The 19296-nt window shown below is 62.1% G+C and overlaps 1 protein-coding gene across 2 annotated transcripts in view; it reads right to left on the bottom strand.

Annotated features, from left to right (window-relative positions):
• Window positions 1–11266: 11266 nt before the first annotated feature.
• The window catches only part of QSOX1 (quiescin sulfhydryl oxidase 1), a 39717-nt gene continuing 31687 nt past the window's right edge, over window positions 11267–19296 (bottom strand). Inside the window, exons 11-13 of one of the 2 annotated variants that reach the window (XM_045583169.1) lie at window positions 15515–15694; window positions 12846–13135; window positions 11267–12042 (exon numbers count right to left, since the gene is read on the bottom strand). In XM_045583169.1, coding sequence (XP_045439125.1) covers window positions 12034–12042; window positions 12846–13135; window positions 15515–15694 — 479 coding nt within the window. In that variant the 3' untranslated portion in view covers window positions 11267–12033. Of the gene's footprint in view, window positions 13136–15514; window positions 15695–19296 lie in introns of both variants that reach the window. The other variant, XM_036442377.2, reaches the window with a different exon arrangement.

A 19296-nucleotide genomic window follows, 5' to 3' on the forward strand; every position in this document is an offset into this window, starting at 1 on the left:
AGTTTTCAAACTTCTTTTATGTTGGAATGATAATATTTTGGTTAAACAAAACCCATTATTAATTTCACTTCTTTCTTCTGTTAGCATGGCTTCCAGAAAATTGTAAATCACGCACCTGGCAGGCCCTGTTCTTCTGTTGGGTGCTGCCGTGGGCATTCCGCACTGTATGCTCCGTGCACCCTCGCACCCACGCACCCAGCAGCCCCTTTCCTCCCAGCACCCACCCCGTGTCTGGCACCACGTACGGGACCCACAGGCTTTTGAGGAGGGGGGGTGCGCCCCGGTGGAGCCCCCGGAGAGTGGGGGCCGCACAGGCTGGTGCAGGGACCTCAGCTGCACGGCACGGCCCCAGACACTGAGCAGGTGGCTGTGCCTGAAGAATGACCATCTCCCCCTTGCCGTTGACCCTGACCCGCCACCCATCCATTCTCCCGAGCGCTCAGCCCCGCTCTTTTCAGGGCTTTGATGGCCGAGAGAATGGAAATCCCAGTGCTGCCTCCCCAGGGGCCGGCTAAAAGCACAGAGCACAGCCGGGGGCCGTCTGAAGTCCGGGGGGCCAGGCTTGCTGCCTTCCCTGAAGCCTCCTCAGCTCCCGCAGGGGGGCCACCCTTTTCCTCTGCTCCCTTCCCTCTGTTCTCTGTGTGGTCCTCTCCCCATTCCTGCAGGGGGGTGGGGTAGGGTAGGGATGAGGGGAAACCCAGGACCAGGTGCACAGTCCAGCCAAGAGCCTGCCCTGACCTCCCGGAGCCCCCGTCAGAGCCGGAGGGGCCCTCAGAGAACGAGACGGAAGGCGGCTCCTGAAGATGCTCCCCCGCTCCCACCTAGACGTTGCCAGGGAGAGAGAAAGGGCCGCCCCGAGCCAGGGCCTCACGCCCTACGACCCTCCCAGTGACTGGCCGGGTCTTGTGGCCACACAGCCTGGGGTCTGGGAGCACGGGGCCGTGGAGGGAGGGCCAGCACCAGCAGGAGCTCTGGGGAGCCAGGGGGTCCCTGGGGTGCCCTGGAGCTGGGCTCTGGGCGGGGTTCTGCCCCTGCCCTGGGGCCTGGTGTGTGCACACGGGGACCCATACCCTCCCACGTCGGTCTCTCTCTCCCTCTGCCCCTCTGCTCCTGTCTCCCCCGTCCCCCCCCCCACCCCCCCACGGCCTCAGACACGGAGCAGGACAAAGAGGATTCCCGGAGCATGAGCACTTACCAGAGGCCCCGGGAGGACTCCGCCTTCATGGTGAGGGCGCGGAGGCGGGCACGCCGGGTCCTGGCACGCCGAGGCCGCCGGGTGCTGGTGGCTCTGGAGGAGAGTCAGAGTGTCTGTCCCCCTCGGGTGGGCGCTGGGGAAGGGGCGTGGCGGGGGGAGGGGGTGTCTAAGGAGGAGGACGGGCAGCACCAGAGGAGGCCTCTCCTCAGTCCTCGGAAACGGGGGAAATGAGGGCCTGTCTGGGGGAGGGTAGCAGAGGGGCTGGAGGCCGCCTCGGAGAAAATTAAATTGCACTTGAGGGCAAATTCTATTAGGGAATAGAGCCTGTCTCTCAACAGCCTGCGTCCATTTAGGTGATTAGCTCAGCCCAGCACCTCCACCCCGAGCCCAGCGAGCTCCGGCCCTCAGCTGGGGAGCCAGGCTCCTGGCCTCTGGCCCCCAGCTCAGGCGCCTGCCCCCCAGCCTGCCCTGGGAGGACCCTCATCTGACCACTCAGCCCCCGGGCTCTTTGAGAGAGGCCAGGAGGGCATGAGGACCCCACGGCTCAGACACCGGGATCTCCCCTGCTTAACTCCGGGGCAGGGCCGGGCAGGTCAGGGGTCAGAGGCGGAAGAGACCAGTGGGCACGGGTGGCCAGCTGGCTGGAAGACAGGGAGGATCTGGACGGGGGGAGAAGGGAGCGGAGGGAAGGTGACCTGTGAGGGCAGGGGCAAGAAGAAACGTGCAGAGCTGGACCAGAGGAGGGTTTGAATCGGCACCATTTAGAACCGGGGGTGGGAGGGTGGGGGGGAAGATACAGAAAACTAGGAGTGGCTGCGGTTGGGAGGATGTCCAACGTGATGGTAAACCGATACCACGGCACGGTCAGCGGTAACACACATGGTGGGACTTGCACGCTGCATCCAGGCTCTGGCAGAAGCATCCAGACCTGAGGCCCCCTCACCAGCACCCTTGGCACCCAAGTCCCCGACTGACAGGCCAGTCTCAACCCCTAGATTCTCCTCTGGACCCTGCCACCCGTTTCCACCAGTGGACGAGTCTGTCCTACTCCTTCCGTTTCTGGCGGCAACACGACCTCATTTGCTTAACAAAACATCTTAACCGTCTGAAGAGGGCAGCGCAGTTCCAGAACAGGGAGAAAACCCAGAGCCTGTGTACCCTGTCCCGGACCCGGGACCTGAACGTTCTAGAGCAGGGGTCGGCAAACTGTGGCTCCAGAGCCGCGGTCTGCCGCTCTGTTGACTAATGAGTTTGCCGACCACTGACCTAGACTCTCCATTCCAGTAATTACAGGTTGTTGTTCCTTGTGATTAAGCCCCTATCCCAGTGGTCGGCAAACTCATTAGTCAACAGAGCGGCAGACCGAGGCTCTCGAGCCACCGTTTGCCGACCGCTGTCTAGAGTAAATGCCCTTCCTCTCTCAGGCCCCCCTCAGGCCCCCCAAGTGCCCCGGGGACCTGGAATCGCAGCCCCTCATGAGCTTAACCCGTAAACCAAGGGTTACACGGGTGGTTACACGGCTCTCGTAGTTGCCCTGGTCCACGTGGCAAGGGCTGTGCTCCGTGGGGCGGGCAGAGGCCCGAGGAGGGAGAGTGTGGGGTGGAGGAGGGAGAGTGTGGGGTGAAGGAGGGAGAGTGTGGGGTGGAGGAGGGAGAGTGTGGGGTGCTGGGGACCGGGATGTCCTGTCTCCCGGCGGCCTGCAGCTAGTAGTGAGGCTGGCTGTGGTGGAGGGAGAACCCAGGTCTCTCAGCCGGGCTCCTGCTCGGAGCGGGCTCCAGGGAGAGCCCAGTGTCAGGGCTCGGGGTCAGCGTGTGAAGATGCCTGGGGCTGTGGATGGCCTGCCCCACGCCCCCCCGTCTGCCAGCCTCAGACACACTGAACAGCTCTGGCAAGAACGCCCTGTCCCCTCGACACCCTTGCTAACGAGGGGCAGGGCCCTCCTTGGGGGTCCAGCGGCCTCCATGACCAGAACATCCCCGGAGCACATGCCTCTGCTCTTTTTTTTTTTTTTTAATATATTTTTTAATTGATTTTGTACAGAGAGGAAGGGAGAGAGAGAGTTAGAAACATCGATGAGAGAGTCATCGCTCAGCTGCCTCCTGCACACCCCCTACTGGGGATATGCCCGCAACCAAGGTACATGCCCTTGACCGGAATCGAACCCGGGACCCTTCAGTCCCCAAGCTGACACTCTATCCATTGAGCCAAACCGGTTTCGGCAACACATGCCCCTGCTCTTGACAGAACCTGGGTGTGCCCGCCCTGTTCCAGCCGCCCCCTGCCCGGGCCTCTCGGGCTGAGTCTGAGGAGCCCAAGGCCAGGCAAGGAGGGCTGACTTCCATCAGCGTCCTGTCCCAGCCGTCCTCCTTCCAGGAGGCCTCCCAGAGACCTCGGGCGGCACGTCCTCAACCACAGGCAGGGCGGCCGCACCTGCCGCCAGGACTCCGGGGGCGTCGCCGCGCCCTTGAGCAGCTCCGCAGACGGATAAATGAGGCTCCGAGTCCCGGCCCCCCTCCCCACACCTCTCTCCCCGCAGGAAGGAGGCTGTCTGTTCACGGTGACATTGCCAGCTCCAAGGACGAGGCCCGGCAGACAAGCACGATGGCGTCTTACTTGCTCCATGAGCGGATGGATGGAGGAGGGAGGGAGCTCCTGATTGATCCTCCGGATCGGGGAGGAGCCTGAGAGCATCCTCCCGGCAGCAGCAGCAGCGGCAGCGGAGTGGCCGCGGGGGCCTGTCAGGCCTGGTTAGGCCGTTGGCCTGTTATTGGTGTGGTCGCCTCCGGTTAGAGACTCGAGGTTATGGCTGTCAGGACCCTGCTTGCCTCTCGCCCCTAATGGTCCCTGGCTTTTTATGGACTCCCTGCTCTCCCAGGGCGCTCTGCGGACTTCATTACACGGCCACGTGGGCCCTGTGATGAGAGCAGAAGGAGACGGGGAGAGCCGGGGATGAGGGCCGAGACACGAGGGAACGCCACCCGGGCCTCCTGCTCCGGCCGCTGGGGCTGGGAGGAGGCCGGGGTCCCTGCCTGCGAGCCCCCAGGGTGCCGACCCAGGCCTGGGTGCTGCTTCTCCCCGGGCCCTCCTCCCCCTCCACGGGCACCTCAGGACCGATCCCCCCCCCCCTCTCTCTCTCTCTTTCTCTCTCTCTCCATTTCCCCTCTCTTCCACTCTCTCTAAAAATCAAGAGGAAAAAATACCCTCCGGTGAGGATTAACACCAACAACAATAGACTGTGTCCTCTGTGTCAAACCCCGGCCCCTCCTCCCCCTCCCCCGCCCCCAGCCCCTCCTGCCTGCAGGATCTAGTCCAGACTTCCAGGCTGTTCCTTGGCCCCCTGTTCAGGCCTTGTCAGTGCTTTTCCCACCCCTTCCTTCCCCGCTCTCCCCTGCCCCTCATGCTAATCCCGGTGAAGAGGGAGGTGACTGCTGGGGCCCCACAGCATCCCAGCCCTTCGGGGGCGTCTGTCCACAGGCTGCACTGCCATGGAGCTCCTTACGGGGGGAGGGGAGTCCCCTCTCTAGGCTCCACGCTCCTGGAGGGCAGGACACACAGAACCCTGCTCAGAGTGTTCCTGCCCCTCAGGACAGGCCCACCCCCGGGCTCGCCCCCCAAAAAAAACAATACACACACACACACACACAACACCGGTTCCGTCTTCGCGGTCACAGGAACAGGACGGCGGTGACAGCGAGCGTTGCTCAGGCCACGGGCCCGGGACACACAGAGCACAGCGTGCCCCGCCCGCCAGCGCCCGGAGCCGACAGCTCCCTGGGCCGGTAATCCACCGTGAAGGCCCATTTCACACCCGTCCTCTGGAACAGGCCCCTGGGAGCGGCCCCGGGAGGCTGCAAATTGGAACTCGTCACGGCCATTTGCCCGTGGTACCGCACACGCTTCAGGGCTGACGCGCGAGGTCTGAGCCGTGGTGGCCCAGAAGGAAGCTGACCTCGGAGCCACGGGGGGGCTGGACCCCGCTCCCTCCCTCCCTTGGCGGGGGGACGCCTGGCTACGGGCCTGACACGGCCATCTGTCGGTGTGGCATCCGGTTTGTTCACCTGGCAGCCCCACCTTCCTTGGCCCCGGGGGCCGGCCGCCTGCCAGGCCTCCCCACGGGTAGCCATTGGGTCTACACCGGGTGGTGACAAGGGCCGTGCCGGACCCTGCGAGCGTCTCCTCCCTCCCAGCAGGCACCTCCCTGCTTCCTCGCCCATGGCATTCTCCCGAACAGCAGCTCTTCATTCAAATGCTTGTGACTTGGGGTCTTAGCCCACGGCTGTGGGGCTCTGTCAGTCTCCCATGGTTTATCTGATCGGCTTTGTAATATTTCTCTCTCATGTGCAGGTTTCTCATCCATCTCGAGTCCATCTCTGGATCGGGCAGAGGCCCGGGTTTTTGTTTGATTTCCTGCAGAGTGAGCCCGTGTCCCATCGCTGCCGACTGTCCTGTTGGTGCCCGATGCCACCTTTATCAGGTCTCACATTTCCACACCTTCACGGCTCTACCTTTGGACTTTCCTATGATCCATTGGTCCATTCATTCGTTCCTATGGTAAACTCACACTTAAAAGGAGTTCTTGCCCAACCAGTGTGGCCTAGTGGTTGAGTGTTGACCTATGAACCAGGTGTGATTGCCTGTGAGGGCACAAGCCCCAGTTTTGGGCTTGATCCCTAGTAGGGGCTGTGCAGGAGGCAGCAGATTAATGATTCTCTCTCATCATTGATGTTTCTCTCTCCCCCTCTCTGAAATAAAAAAATATATGTATGTTTTACAAATAAACACACACACACACACACACACACACACACTCTAAGTTAGGGGTGTCGAACTCAATCTAAAATCCAGCCTAAATCGCGGGCCGAATGGTTTACTGAACAGTCATAAACTGTCATTATGATGGAAACGCAGCGGAGTGCAGTGATGACAGCGCGGTGCGGGCCACATTGCAAGGCCTGGAGGGACGGATTTAGCCCGAGGGCCTTGTGTTTGACACATGTGCTCTAAGTGGCCAGATTATTATGATCTCTGAATGCATAATAATCTTGTCATTCAGTCTATGTATGTGTGTATATATGTATATAAATATTAGAGGCCGGGTGCATGAATTCGTGCATGGGTAGGATCTGGCCAGCCTGGCCAAGGGGAGGGGACATGGGTGGTTGGCCAGCCTGCCTGCTAGTCAAACTTCTGGTGGAGGGGACAATTGCATTTTAGCCTTTTATTATATAGGATATACACTGAGTGGCCAGATTATTATGCGTTCAGAGATCATAATAATCTGCCTACTCAGTGTGTGTGTGTGTGTGTGTGTATTTAATTCTTATAGTGCAAACTCCCTACTTTGCTTCAACAGAGTTTGGACAAACAGACCCGGGGCCACCCCTTCTCCCAGCCTCCGGCCACCCTCCATCTCCTATCCAGGCACCACCTTCAGCACCACCTCCGGGACCAGCCAGCACACCGGCTTCTTTTCTACGCTAACCCCTTATCGCCGGACAACCATGAGCTCCCAAATTCGTCAGAATTATCCCCCTGAGGCGGAGGCTGCCATCAACCCCCAGACCCCCTGCCTCTGCGGCCGCCCACACCTACCTCTCTCTGGGCGAGCTGGTGGAGGAGAGGGAGAGGGCTCTGAGCCGTCTGTAAAGCTGCAAACCCAGCTTGGTGGCCGCCCTCTCCCCCAGGATGAGCGGGCAGAACTCAGGGCGCCAGGGAGGCCGCCCTGGCCTTGGGGAGGAACCTGGCCCGGGCCCTTGTGGACTTCTGTGTCCTGGCTCTGCCCCCGCAGACGCTCAGCTCTGACTTCCTGCAGAGCCACTTCCGGGTGAGGAGGTGAAACTCATCAGGAAGATGGGCCACACCTGGCTCCCCTCCGCAGGCTGCGGCCCCCAGGCTGGGCGGGGCCAGAAGCTCCTGGAAAGGCTCCCCTCCAGCAGGACTAGGAGCCTGTGGAGCCCCGAGGCCTTTGAGGGGCCCCTCTGCATCCCCTGGTGCCTGAGCCTCTCCCCGAAACCACTGGCCATTCCTTTAACCATCCTGAGGCCCTCTCCCAGGCACTGGACCAAATGAAACCATAAAGCTTTTTGCAAGAAAAAGAAAAAAAAAAGGCACACTTAAGGCATTTTAAATTACATTATTAAAATATATTTGGTAATAAATATTGTAATAAAAATAGATTTTTGTTTATAGAAATATATCCTTGGACAGCTTATAGCAATACTTGCAAACTCATCTCATTTTAAGATTGCATATTTTGTAATAGTCATATCCCTTTGTCATATTTATGGCATATACGTATATATTTTCCCAGTTTTTAAATATAGCTTGATTTTATTTTTAACTTATTTTGAAAGTTGGCATTAAGTAGATCAAGTTCTCACCTGAGCTAGACTTTCTATTTAAAAAAATATATATATTTTTTTGAGTTTTTACAGAGAGGAAGGAGAGGGAGAGAGAGCTAGAAACATCGATCAGCTGCTTCTTGCACACCCCCTACATGCCCTTGACCGGAATCAAACCCGGGACCCTTCAGTCCACAAGCTGACACTCTATCCACTGAGCCGAACTGGTTTCGGCGACTTTCCATTGTTTTTATACTTACAAAATGAGTGAAATACTCAGTTATATTTTTCTATGCCTTATTATTATTATTATTTTTTTTATATCACTGGGATTTATTTGGGTGAAATTTACCGAAGTAACCAGTATTCCAGCATCCACTGCTAAACAATTCCTCCTGCTCCGAGGCGGAACTCTGGCCACCAGAAGCAAGAAGGTCTGAGAACCTGGTGGGGACCCGGCAGAGCAGGTCCAGGCCGGACGAGGCGGTCCCCTCACCACGGCGGCCGAAGCTTCCAGGCTGACCCGGGCAGAGGCAAGCCACGCTTCCGGGTGATGGGGGACGGCTGGCCAGGGCACCGAGGGCCCTCCTCCTGGCGGGCCACAGCCCCGAGAAGGCTGGGCGCTCTAGCCAAGAAGCACCTGGGCACTGGCCAGCCCTGCCAGGCAGATCTCTCCCCGGAGTCTGAACAGATGCTTCTTGAGTCGTCGGCAATGACCCCCAAGGCCAGTGCCCCATGGACTGTCCCTTAGCTTCATCTCCTCATGCTGGCAGAGGTCCCCGCCTTTGCCTTGTGACTTTGAGACTCTCTTTCCCTGTCTGTGACCCTCCCTTGCACACACCCCCTCCCACCCCCTCCCACCCACGCCCCCGCCCCCGCCCCGGGCAGAGGTGAAATCTGGAGGGAAGGGCCCGGAGGTGAGCAGAGGGCCTGGGCCATCAGCCTGTCACCCCAGTGACCCTCCTGAGGGCACCACGCCCCTCGATGAGGTGCTCTCCTCCAGGGCAGAGACCAGAGCTTTGGAAGGAGTCCTCCTCCGCCATGCCCTGGGCTCCAGGAGCTGGGATCTCAGTGGGAGAGGGAGTCGGGGCCCAGTCAGAAGGCCAATGAGGGATAGAGGGTGGGAGGAATGAGAAGGGGTCTTCTCTCTGGGTGTGAATGGCCACCCCCTCCAGGCTGGACAGCAGGGGAGAAGCCAGGGCCTGCACTGCTGTCTCTCTCTCTCTCTGTGTGTTTATGTGTGTGTGTGTGTGGGGGGGGGGGGGGTGGGAAGGTACAGATACAGGACGGAAGAGGGGGCAAGCCAGCACAAGAGGGCCAGGGGTAAAAATCAACTACTGTTTTTGGAGTCTGATGTAGTTCTTACAGTGGGGGGGGGGTGTGAGGTGTGTGTAGAGATGAGCTTCTGTCCTCACAGGAGGCTGGCCCTGAAGTGGGAGGGGGAGGCAGGGGAGGGGGGTGCCAGGGAAGGGGTGGGTTACGCTGCAGCTTCCCTGCACGCTGGAGGTTCGGAGGGGCCGTCTCGGAGAACTAGGCCGCCGGGCAAAGAGGCCTCTGGGTGCTCCTCCTGGGGCTGCAGCCACGGAGCCTCTCAGGGCTGTTCTGTGCGGACACAGGCCCCGGAGCTGTGGTCTCCTTTCCAGAAGGCCCTGGAGGCACAGCTGGCATCACCGGGGAGAGGAAAAGGCTCCGTAGGGACCATGAGCCCAGGCGGTGGCCTGCATCTTACGGAGGCGGAAACGGAGGCTCCGAGTTCCTGGTTCGCCAGGATTAGGGGCAGCCAGGGGCAGGAGCCAGGTCCTCCTCCTCCTCCAACCGCTGGGACTTCCCTCCAGGGCCAAGGCGGGTGGGTCCCCTGGAGCCCACTCCTCACCCCACCCTGGGCTCCCCACCCCAACCCTGCGCCAGGAAGAGCCAGGCCGAAGGCGGGACGCCTCTCGGGACTGATGGTGGCTTCTGAACGAAGGGGCCCCTCAGGACTGTGGTCCCTCCATGCCTACCCGTGACCCCCTCCACCCCTCCCACGTCTCAGAGCTCCTCACCCCCACCCCCAGCCCCTCAGAGTGCTCACCACCGTATCCTTTTCCCTCTCACCTTCCCTGGAGTGTAAGCTCCACACAATAAGGGGAGTTGCTTCTCTCTTCCTTTCACTCCCAGCTTCCAAAGTGCAACTTTGGAAAACTCCTCTAAGTGCTTTTTGGTTTTTTGCTTCGAAAGTGTTGTAATGACTCTCTTCCTCTGCTGGCCTCGGCCGCACGAGCTTTCTCCTCTGCCTGCGGTGCCCCTGTCCTCCTCCTTTCCTTTGCTCACACGTCTCTCAAAGCCCAGCCCAGGTGCTCCTCCAGGAAACCAGCCTGAATGCTCCTGCCTGGGCGCCGTCCGCCCAGGGCCTGGCGCCTTCGCCATGGGGGCCCCCGGGACCCTCTCCCGAGGGGAGCTCTCCCCCAAGGTGCAGAGGAGGGCCTGGAGCGGAGCGGCAGGTGGTTGGTGTTCAAGCCCCAGAAGGCCCAGCTCCAGGCCTGGCAGGCCGGGGCGGGGAGGGGACCAGCTGGCGGGAGGAGCCCGTTATCGATGCTGGATGCTGCCCAGAGCCCTGGGGAAATCAGGGTGAAAGGCAGCCGTCCTGCTGAGGAGGAGGAGGAGGCCGGGCCCTTGCTTATCAATCAGAGGGGCCGGGCTGCACGGTGGAGACCCACCCCCGAGGCCAGCCGGAGTTCTGGATGCCTGAGCTTGGTTCAGAAAACACGGTCCCTGGAGCTAAGAGCAGGCACATGGAAACCCTCCGCCTTGGCACTCCGGCAGCGCCAGGTGGTGGTGGGAACAGGTGTGCGCCAGTATCCTGGCCTGTGGAAGCCCTTCACCCCCGGGGCCAGGCCACAGGGCCCACACTGTGCGGGCCGGGCAGTCTCTCAGCCTGCCAGCCTGGGCCTGTGGGCAGGGGGAGAAGAGCAAGCTGGCCTAGGAGGACGAGCGGGCAGGGCGGTGGCTAGAGCAGAGGCACAGACAGGGAACCTCAGACAGGGGAGCAGCTCCAGGCGGGGATCCACCCGGGAGGTAACACAGGGCTGACACAACAGGGGAAGGGGGAGGGGGAGACCCCTGCTGGCCCCCCACCCCCCACTCCAGCTGCCCTAGCATAAGGGGCATGCTGGGAACCCACCCCCTCCGTCTGAGCAAAGTGAGGTCAAAGAGAAAAACCCCAAATCGGATTGGGGCTCCTGCTCCCTCTTAATGAGGTTCGTTATCAGCCGCTCTATCCCTGTAAAGCCCGGCAGGCAGGACGGATTAGGGGTAGGCCCTCAATCTGGCTGCCTCCTCCTCCGGCCTGAGCCGCCAGCCCAGGGCCCCTCTCCCTCCGAGGGAGCTGGAGATGCAGGATGCCCGAGAGCCAGGCAGGTGCAGACGAAGGTGCCTCCAGCAGAACGGAGAGTGCCTGGGCGGGTGTTCAGGGGAGACGGGGGTGCGGGGGTGGGGTGGGGTGGGGTGGGGGGGGGGGGAACTGCACCTCCACTGGTGCTGCCTGGTGCTCTGGGAGACTGCTGGGCCCAGAGCACCCAGCGCTCGGGGGCCGCGTGGGGAGGGCCCCTCGAGAAGGGGCTGTGATGGGGTGCTGTGTCCCCTTCAGTCCAGCAGCTCGGTGAGCCTGGGGGAATCGTGTCTCGCTGGATCTCTCAGTCTGCCCAGACCCGGACACTGGGCCTCCAAGTAGCAAGTGACAGGACACAGGGGCGCTTGCCTTAACAAAAATAATTTATTCCACAGCCCTCGGCAGCAGTGGGCAGAGTGAGACTCAAGCCATGTGTATGTACAGCGTCACCCGCCCCTCCGACCCTTTCACCTTCTCACGCCCGCACTCAAAGATTAGCGTCTATCTTGAAAATCAAAATCAAGGAAGATCCAGCTCCCACGGAGCTGAGCCGAAGGAAGGAGAGCCAAAGAGCACACGTGAAGCTTGTTCACGCTACCTCCCCCAGCTCAGCCCCGAGTAAGGCACTACAGGTCCCCACACCCCCAACCTCAACCCCACACCGCCCCTCACCAGGTCCCGCTAAGCCAGCCGCTCACCCCAGCCCCGCCACCATCACCCAGCAAGCCCCCACACCCCAGCCCCAGCCTGTGCCCTCCCTGCGGCAGAGGTCTGGGAGGGACCAGGCCCTACGGGTCCCACAGATGTCACCTGGGAGGTCACAGGATTCCACAAGCTTCCAGTCCCTACGCCCAAGCCAACCCCCACAGCCGGGAGGTCTGAGGGGCCGAGGCTGGGCAGGCCACCAGCCCCAGAGGTGGTCCTTCCTTCTCAGGTGCGAGGGCCTCTCGTATCCAGAAGGGAGCGGGGTGGGCGGGGCCCTGGGGCGTAGGGAGGACTCCTGCTCCAGCCCACTCAGCCCGGGGACCCTCCTCCGATGGGAAGCCTTGGAAACTGAGGCTCGCTTGCCCCCATGTAGGGCCAAGACCGAGCAGGAGACATTGGAGCGGCAGCAAGAAGGAGGCGGGGCTTCAGAGAAGCTGAAAGAGAGGAACGAGGTGCTGAGAAGCCGAGGACAGCGCCTCCCCCCCTCCCTGCCCAGGGCTGCCCCCCCACCCCTCCTCCGTGCTGACTGAGGAGCCTGGACCCTGCACCTCTTCCTGTCTTGGGAACATCCCTTCCCACAGGGACCAAGGAGGGTTCGCTGGGGCAATGGCTCTCCTGGGTTTCCGGGGACCAAGAGCTCGGCGGGGAGGAGGCAGGGGACCGGAGGAGCCCGCGGGGAGCAGCTCTCTGTCCTGCCGCCCGCCCCGGGGTGGGGGACGGGTCAGGCCGTGGGGTGGCCGGCATGGCCCTTCAGGGCCCTCATCCTGGCCCGGAAGTAGGTGTACATGGCCAGCAGCCCCATGAAGGACAGGGAGTAGAGCACCACACAGAGGCTGACGTCCAGGTGCGAGAAGTCCCCCTCCAGCACCTGCAGCCACTGGCCCCGGCCCGGCAGGGCTCCGGCCCCCGGCTCCCGCTCCCGCTCCCGCTCGGGGACGGCGGCCAGCTGCTCGGAGCTGCGGACCACGCGCCTCCGCTCGGCGGGGTCCCCGGGCAGGTCCTCGGCCGGGAGCCCCGCCGGCAGCCCGGCTCCCGGCTCCCGCTGGATCAGGGGCTCCTGCCCTTCCAGCTGCTCCCCCCTCGGGAGACCCGCTCCGTGCTCAGGGGGCCCTGGCTGCAGCTCGGCCCCCGTCACGCCGAGGCCAGCCTGCACCTCCTCCGGGGGGCCGCTCGCCCCGAGTCTGTCCGCTAAGGCCCCCAGGACGACCGTCCCGGGGAACGCGGCCCCTGGGCCCACCCTGCTCTCCGCGGCCGCGGGGCCCAGACTGGAGTTCCCGGCCGCCGGCTCCGGCTCCGGCTCCGGCTCCGGCTCCGCGGTGGCGGCCATCCTCAGCGCTCCCCGCCGGGGCGGCTCGGTCGCAGGAGGGTCCCTGACGATGTTGCTCCAGGAGAAGTGGGTTTTGAAGAAGCTGAGGGTGTTGCCCAGGTCCCACACGGGCGTCCCCCGGAGCTCGTTGTGGCAGGGGGAACAGAGTTCCCGGGGCGGCCACTGCACCTTGGGGAACTGGGGGTCCTCGCTGGGGGCCCCTGGCGGGAGAGAAGCACACAGGTTGGCGGGGACGCTGAGCACCCCCCCCGGAAGCCCAGACCTCATTCTCCCATTCGGAACGCCGGCTCCCCCCGTCTGCAAAAGAGGGCCCAGCTCGAGGAGGCGGGGGTGAGGGGAGGCAGGCCGAACACCAGCTAGCACTGGGCCTGGGCTCCCCCCGGGTGAGGGGAGTCCTCCCAACCCCACCCCAGTACCCCGGTTTCCCTTCCAGTCCTCCCCCATATTTTTAAAAAATATATTTCTATTGATTTCAGAGAGGAAGGGAAAGGGAGAGAGAGAAACATCAATGAGGAGAGAGAATCATTGATCGGCTGCCTCCTGCACGCCCCCTTCTGGGGATCGACCTGCAACCCGGGCATGCGCCCCTGACCAGGAATTGACCCCGGGACCCTTCAGGCCGCAGGCAGATACTCTATCCACTGAGCTAAACCAGCTAGGGCTCCTCCCCCATGTTAATCTACTTTCTCCCTCTGTCAACTTCTCAGCTGGTTTCTCCCCCTCTCCCCAGTCTTGGAAAGACCTGGCTTGCAAAGGCTTCGGTTGGTCTGCCAGTATTGGTCGTCTTTGCCGTTTTCTGAAATTCCCCAAGTCTTATACAGTGAAGATAAGTTACTTTTGTAATTAAGTGGAAGATAAAAAAAATAAATAAATAAAAAAGAGTTGGTGGCACACAGTAATTCCACTGCAGCCCTGTGGGGTGGGGCGAGTTGGTGCAGTTCCCTCCCCAGCTGGGCTCCACGGGGTGGGTGTGGGGAGGCCTGGCCCTGGACGGGAAGAGGGTGAGGAGTTCCCTGCCTCCCAGGCAGCTGGGACCCCAGGCAGGGCCGGGCCGTGGGCAGAACCCCCGCTGAGCCCGAGGGCCTGCCGCCAGCCCCTCTCTCGCTCGCTCGGTGTCACCGGGGAATGCCGATCTGCCCATCCCTCGTGAAGGAGGCGCCGCTCCAAAGGGCTTCACAGGAAAACAGAAGCTGCTGGTCAGAACGAGGCCTCGGCCCTGACCGGATTGGCTGAGTGGATAGAGCACTGGTCTGCGGACTCAAGGGTCCCAGGTTCGATTCCGGTCAAGGGCATGTACCTTGGTTGTGGGCACATCCCCAGTGTGGGGGTGTACAAGAGGCAGCTGAGGAATGTTTCTCCCTCATCGATGTTTCTAACTCTCTATCCCTCCTCTCCCGTCCTCTCTGTAAAAAAATCAATAAAATATATTAAAAAAAAAAAAAAAAAAGAATGAAGCTGCAGAGGAGACGTAGGAGCCAGATGGTTATATCGGGGAGAGGCGGCAAGTAGATTCCAAGGGTCCAGTGAGAAGCGGGGAGCGGGCCTTGCGAAGTGAGCGCCCGGCCTGTGACTCCCCTCCCATCACTGATCTGTTGTAACTGAGGGGACCCTCCATCCACTACCCCAAAGAGAGGGTAGGGAACGGCCTTCCTCAGGTCCCTCGGAGAGAGGCCTGGCTCCTGGCCCACCAGCAGCAGCTGGGCCCCCACGGAAGCCCACAGAGGTCATAGGGTGAGAGGGTCAGACGGAGCATTTGGTGGCAGGGCGGGGGCAGGAGGGCAGGGTGGGAGGAGAGACAGGCACGTGCCTTCTTTTCAGGCCCCCAGAAGGCCCCAGGAGACCAAGACCAAGTGCAGCCCCTGCACCACCACCTGCTCCTGGCAGCGCCTCTGCCCTCCCTGCTGGGCCTTGTCCCCGCCCCGCCCCGCCCCCTGGGCCGGCTGTCCCAGCCGCGCACACTCCCCTCTCCCCGCAGACAGGCCCAGGCTCCTGCCCACAGATGGCTCCCTCCCCCCTGCCAGCCGCTCACCCGGAGACAAATGCTTTTGCCTTGTGGACCCATCGGACTCCTGAGCCGAGGGAACAGAAGCTCTGCCAACAGGGGAACTCAGCAGGCCAGGGCCCGCCCCCTTCTCCCCCGGTGAAATCAGTCCTTTTCTAGAAAGAACCTGGTCTTTCTTCTCCAGCCCTTTTTGTCACTAGACTCCTCCCAGGGGTGGGAGAAAAGCCCAGCACTCACTTTCCTGTTGGCCAAGAGCCAGAAAGCAGAATGGGGAGACAGGACAGGGACCCCACCAGGCCAGAGGGGGGGTGGCCTGTGCAGGGGAAAAGGAGCCTTGATGTCCTCATCCGGAAAATGGGTCTGATGATGCCGACATACACCAGCAGGGCTGGCAGAGCACGCGGAGGGCTCTGTGCGTGCGAAACGCCGTGCCCCACGCGGTGCTGTTCCCAGGAGGCGGCGGGGGACCCTACACCCTGGGGGACGACAGGCGTCCCGTCTCCTGACTCCGGTCCAGGGTCCCCGCCTCCTCCTCCTTCCGGGGGTGCCGCCGGCCGCAGACGGGGTCCTTCCTCACCTGCGAGGCGGGCGTTGACCTTGTTGTGGCTGGACCACAGCCAGAGGACGGCGCTGTCCCGACTGCCCACGCGGTGCATGGAGGCGGCAGCCATCTTCTCGAAGTGGCCGGCGCAGTCCCGGCAGCCGAAGAAGAAGCGGACGTAGCCCCGGATGGCCTGCAGGACCTCCTGGGCCTTGGCTGCGGGGAGAGGAGACGCCATTCACAGGGGCCCTTCGGACCGTCTGCCCTGCCGGCCCCAGCCCCCTGCCCTCCAGGGCCCACACGGTCGCCTCTGCACGGGGCCCTACACCCTCTGCACGGGGCCCTACACCCTCTGCACGGGGACCTACACCCTCTGCACGGGGACCTACACCCTCTGCACGGGGACCTACACCCTCTGCACGGGGACCCTACACCCTCTGCACGGGGACCTACACCCTCTGCACGGGGCCCTACACCCTCTGCACCGGACCCTACACCCTCTGCAGGGGGACCCTACACCCTCTGCATGGGGCCCTACACCCTCTGCACGGGGCCCTACACCTACACCCTCTGCACGGGGCCCTACACCCTCTGCACGGGGCCCTACACCTACCCCTCGCACGGGGCCCTACACCCTCTGCACGGGGACCCTACACCCTCTGCACGGGGCCCTACACCCTCTGCACGGGGACCCTACACCCTCTGCACGGGGACCTTACACCCTCTGCACGGGGCCCTACACCCTCTGCACGGGGACCTACACCCTCTGCACGGGACCCTACACCCTCTGCACGGGGCCCACCTACACCCTCTGCACGGGGCCCTACACCCTCTGCCACGGGACCTTCACCCCCCTCTGCACGGGGCCCTACACCCTCTGCACGGGGACCTACACCCTCTGCACAGGGCCCTACACCCTCTGCACGGGGCCCTACACCCTCTGCACGGGGCCCTACACCCTCTGCACGGGGACCCTACACCCTCTGCACGAGGCCCCTCCACCCTCTGCACGGGGCCCTACACCCTCTGCACGGGGCCCTACACCCTCTGCACGGGGCCCTACACCCTCTGCACGGGCCCTACACCCTCTGCACGGGGCCCTACACCCTCTGCACGGGGCCCTACACCCTCTGCACGGGGCCCTACACCCTCTGCACGGGGGGCCCTACACCCTCTGCACGGGGCCCTACACCCTCTGCACGGGGACCTACACCCTCTGCACGGGGCCCCTACACCCTCTGCACGGGGACCTACACCTCTCTGCACGGGGCCCTACACCTACACCTCTGCACAGGGGCCCTACACCCTCTGCACCGGACCCTACACCCTCTGCACGGGGACCTACACCCTCTGCACCAGACCCTACACCCTCTGCACGGGGACCCTACACCCTCTGCACAGGGCCTACCCTACACCCTCTGCACCGGACCCTACACCCTCTGTACGGGGACCTACACTCTCTGCACGGGACCCTACACCCTCTGCACGGGGCCCTACACCCTCTGCACGGGGACCCTACACCCTCTGCACGGGGACCTACATCCTCTGCACGGGGCCCTACACCCTCTGCACAGGGCCCTACACCCCAGCCTGTCCAATGAGGCGCCCAGGGCCTCCCTGCCTGCTGTCCTCCACCGCCCGAGGGTCACTTTAGAGCTGACTCCATCTCCTCCCGAACTCCTAACCCCCATTCCTTACCTCTGCCACTGACCCAGGCCCCGTCACTTATTAAAGTCCGGACTTGTCAGCAGGACACGCAGGCTCCTTGTGAAGTGGCCAGAGAGGGAGTCGGGGGCCAGAGCGCCCACCCCTCACCCCTCCGCCCCTCCATGGCCCGCTGCTTCAGGCTTCCTGTCCGACTTGCTCCCCATTGCACCTCATCCCTGGGGCTTGGGGCCAGGAGTCCATCCTGATCTGTCAGCACATCCTCTACTGTGTCTCCCCCTCTTCCCTCCCTCCCCATTCCCTCCTCCTGGGCCCTGTGGTCTGGCATCAGCACAGGCTTGATTATTCCCCCCACCCTCCTACTCTGACTCTGGGCTCCTCCCTGAAGATAGCAATGCCTCCCCCTCCCCCGCCCCCCTGTCTGCTAGCCCTGTACCCTCCATATCCCTGAAGGCTGGAGGTAGGGAAATGGCCTCGGGCTGTTCCTGCTGCACCCCCACGCCCGCCCCTGCCCTTCAAAAGGCCATCTAGCCTCACCCTCCATCCACTGGGGCATCAGCACGACATCAGCACGCTGTTCTCTGTCCCACTGAGCCCCACGTCCAGGCCGCTGTTCCTGGCAGCTTCAGGGCCCACCCAGCCAGGCCTTCCTCCCTCCTCCTCCTGCAGCCGCCCCAGTGGCCCACCCTCCACCAGCGCTGCAGCAGTCTTCGCCTCCTCCGCCTGCCTGTCTCCGGGCTCCTCCCTTCTCACCTCCTGTAAGATTTTACTCCTGCAAATACCTTATTTTGTTATTGCATCATCAGCTTCTCCCTTAATATGACATCATTCCAACCGGCAAAACAGCTTCAGAAACGAAACCTTCTCTGACCCGTAACACCCCCGGGACTCCCCATTGTCTCCAGCTCAACCCATCCAGGCCTTTCCCACCACCAAACCAGATAGCTCCGCCAGAAAGGGCCAGCCCCTGCAGCACAGGGCACCCCTTCGGCTGACTAGGGCTCCCTGAATCGCTCCATTGGGGACGCCCTTTTGAAACCTCAGGGGCTGCTCCTTCTTCGTCTCCTTTGCTGGCCCTGCTCCGCTAGCCGAGGCCCAGATGCCGCAGAGCCCAGAGCTCAGGCCTCCGCTCGCCTCTGCCCGCCCTCTCATAGGCTCATCCAGCCTCGGCGTTAACTGTCACCTGTGAGCCAATGACCAGGATGTGCATCTCCATCCTGCCTCTCCCCAGAACTCCAGACTCCACCGTCCACCTCTCCACTCAGATGTCTCCTGGGCATGAACCATCAAGTCCACCTTCCCTGCCCTCTCTCCCTGTCCACTCCCCATTCCCCACCCCTGCCTCACGTCTTCCCATTTTTCGGCTCCTAGGACCATCATCTGCCATAGGTTCAGGTCCCTGAGTCCTAGATCATGCCTATGCTTCGCCTGATCCATCACTGAGTCCCATCAGCTCCACCTTCAACACTCCCCCAAGTCTGACCCACTTCCTCCGTGTGCACACCTCCAGCTCTGGTCTGGGCCTCCACCGCCTCTCCTGGCTGCCCTGCTGCCTGCCTCCCCCACTGCAGCCCGCCCTCCACCCAGGAATCTTTCTCAGGCATTGGTCATTTGCATCATGCCCTGCTTAAGCTCTCCAATGGATTCTCAAAACACTAAACAGCCATCCAAAACTCATGCCCACCTCCATTCCTGTCTCTCCCTGCAGACTGCACCATGCTGGCCACCACACTGGCCTCCCTCTGACGCTCCCTACAGGCCAGACTTGTGCTCTGCACCGCTAGTCCTTGGCCAGCAGGTGTGACAGGCTGACTTGTGTCCTCCAAAATTCCTGTGATGGAGTCCTAACTCCTGCCCTAACCCCGTGGCTGTGTTTGGACTCAGGGTCTTTAAAGAGGTGATCACGTTAAATGAGACCATCAGGGTGTGTAAGAGAGGACACCTGGACACAGCCACGCACACAGAGAAGACCATGTGAAGACACAGGGAGGGGATGGCCGCCTGCACACCAAGGGGAGGCCTCAGCAGAAACCGACCCTGCCAACACCTTCACCTTGGACATCCGGCCTCCAGAACCATGAGCAATAGGTTTCTGTTGGTTTAGCCCCCCAGTGTGTTAGCACTTGGTCATGGCGGCCTAGCAAACCAATTCC

This window comes from Pipistrellus kuhlii, unplaced genomic scaffold (assembly GCF_014108245.1).
Source record: "Pipistrellus kuhlii isolate mPipKuh1 unplaced genomic scaffold, mPipKuh1.p scaffold_m20_p_18, whole genome shotgun sequence".
NCBI classification, from domain to species: Eukaryota; Metazoa; Chordata; class Mammalia; order Chiroptera; family Vespertilionidae; genus Pipistrellus; species Pipistrellus kuhlii.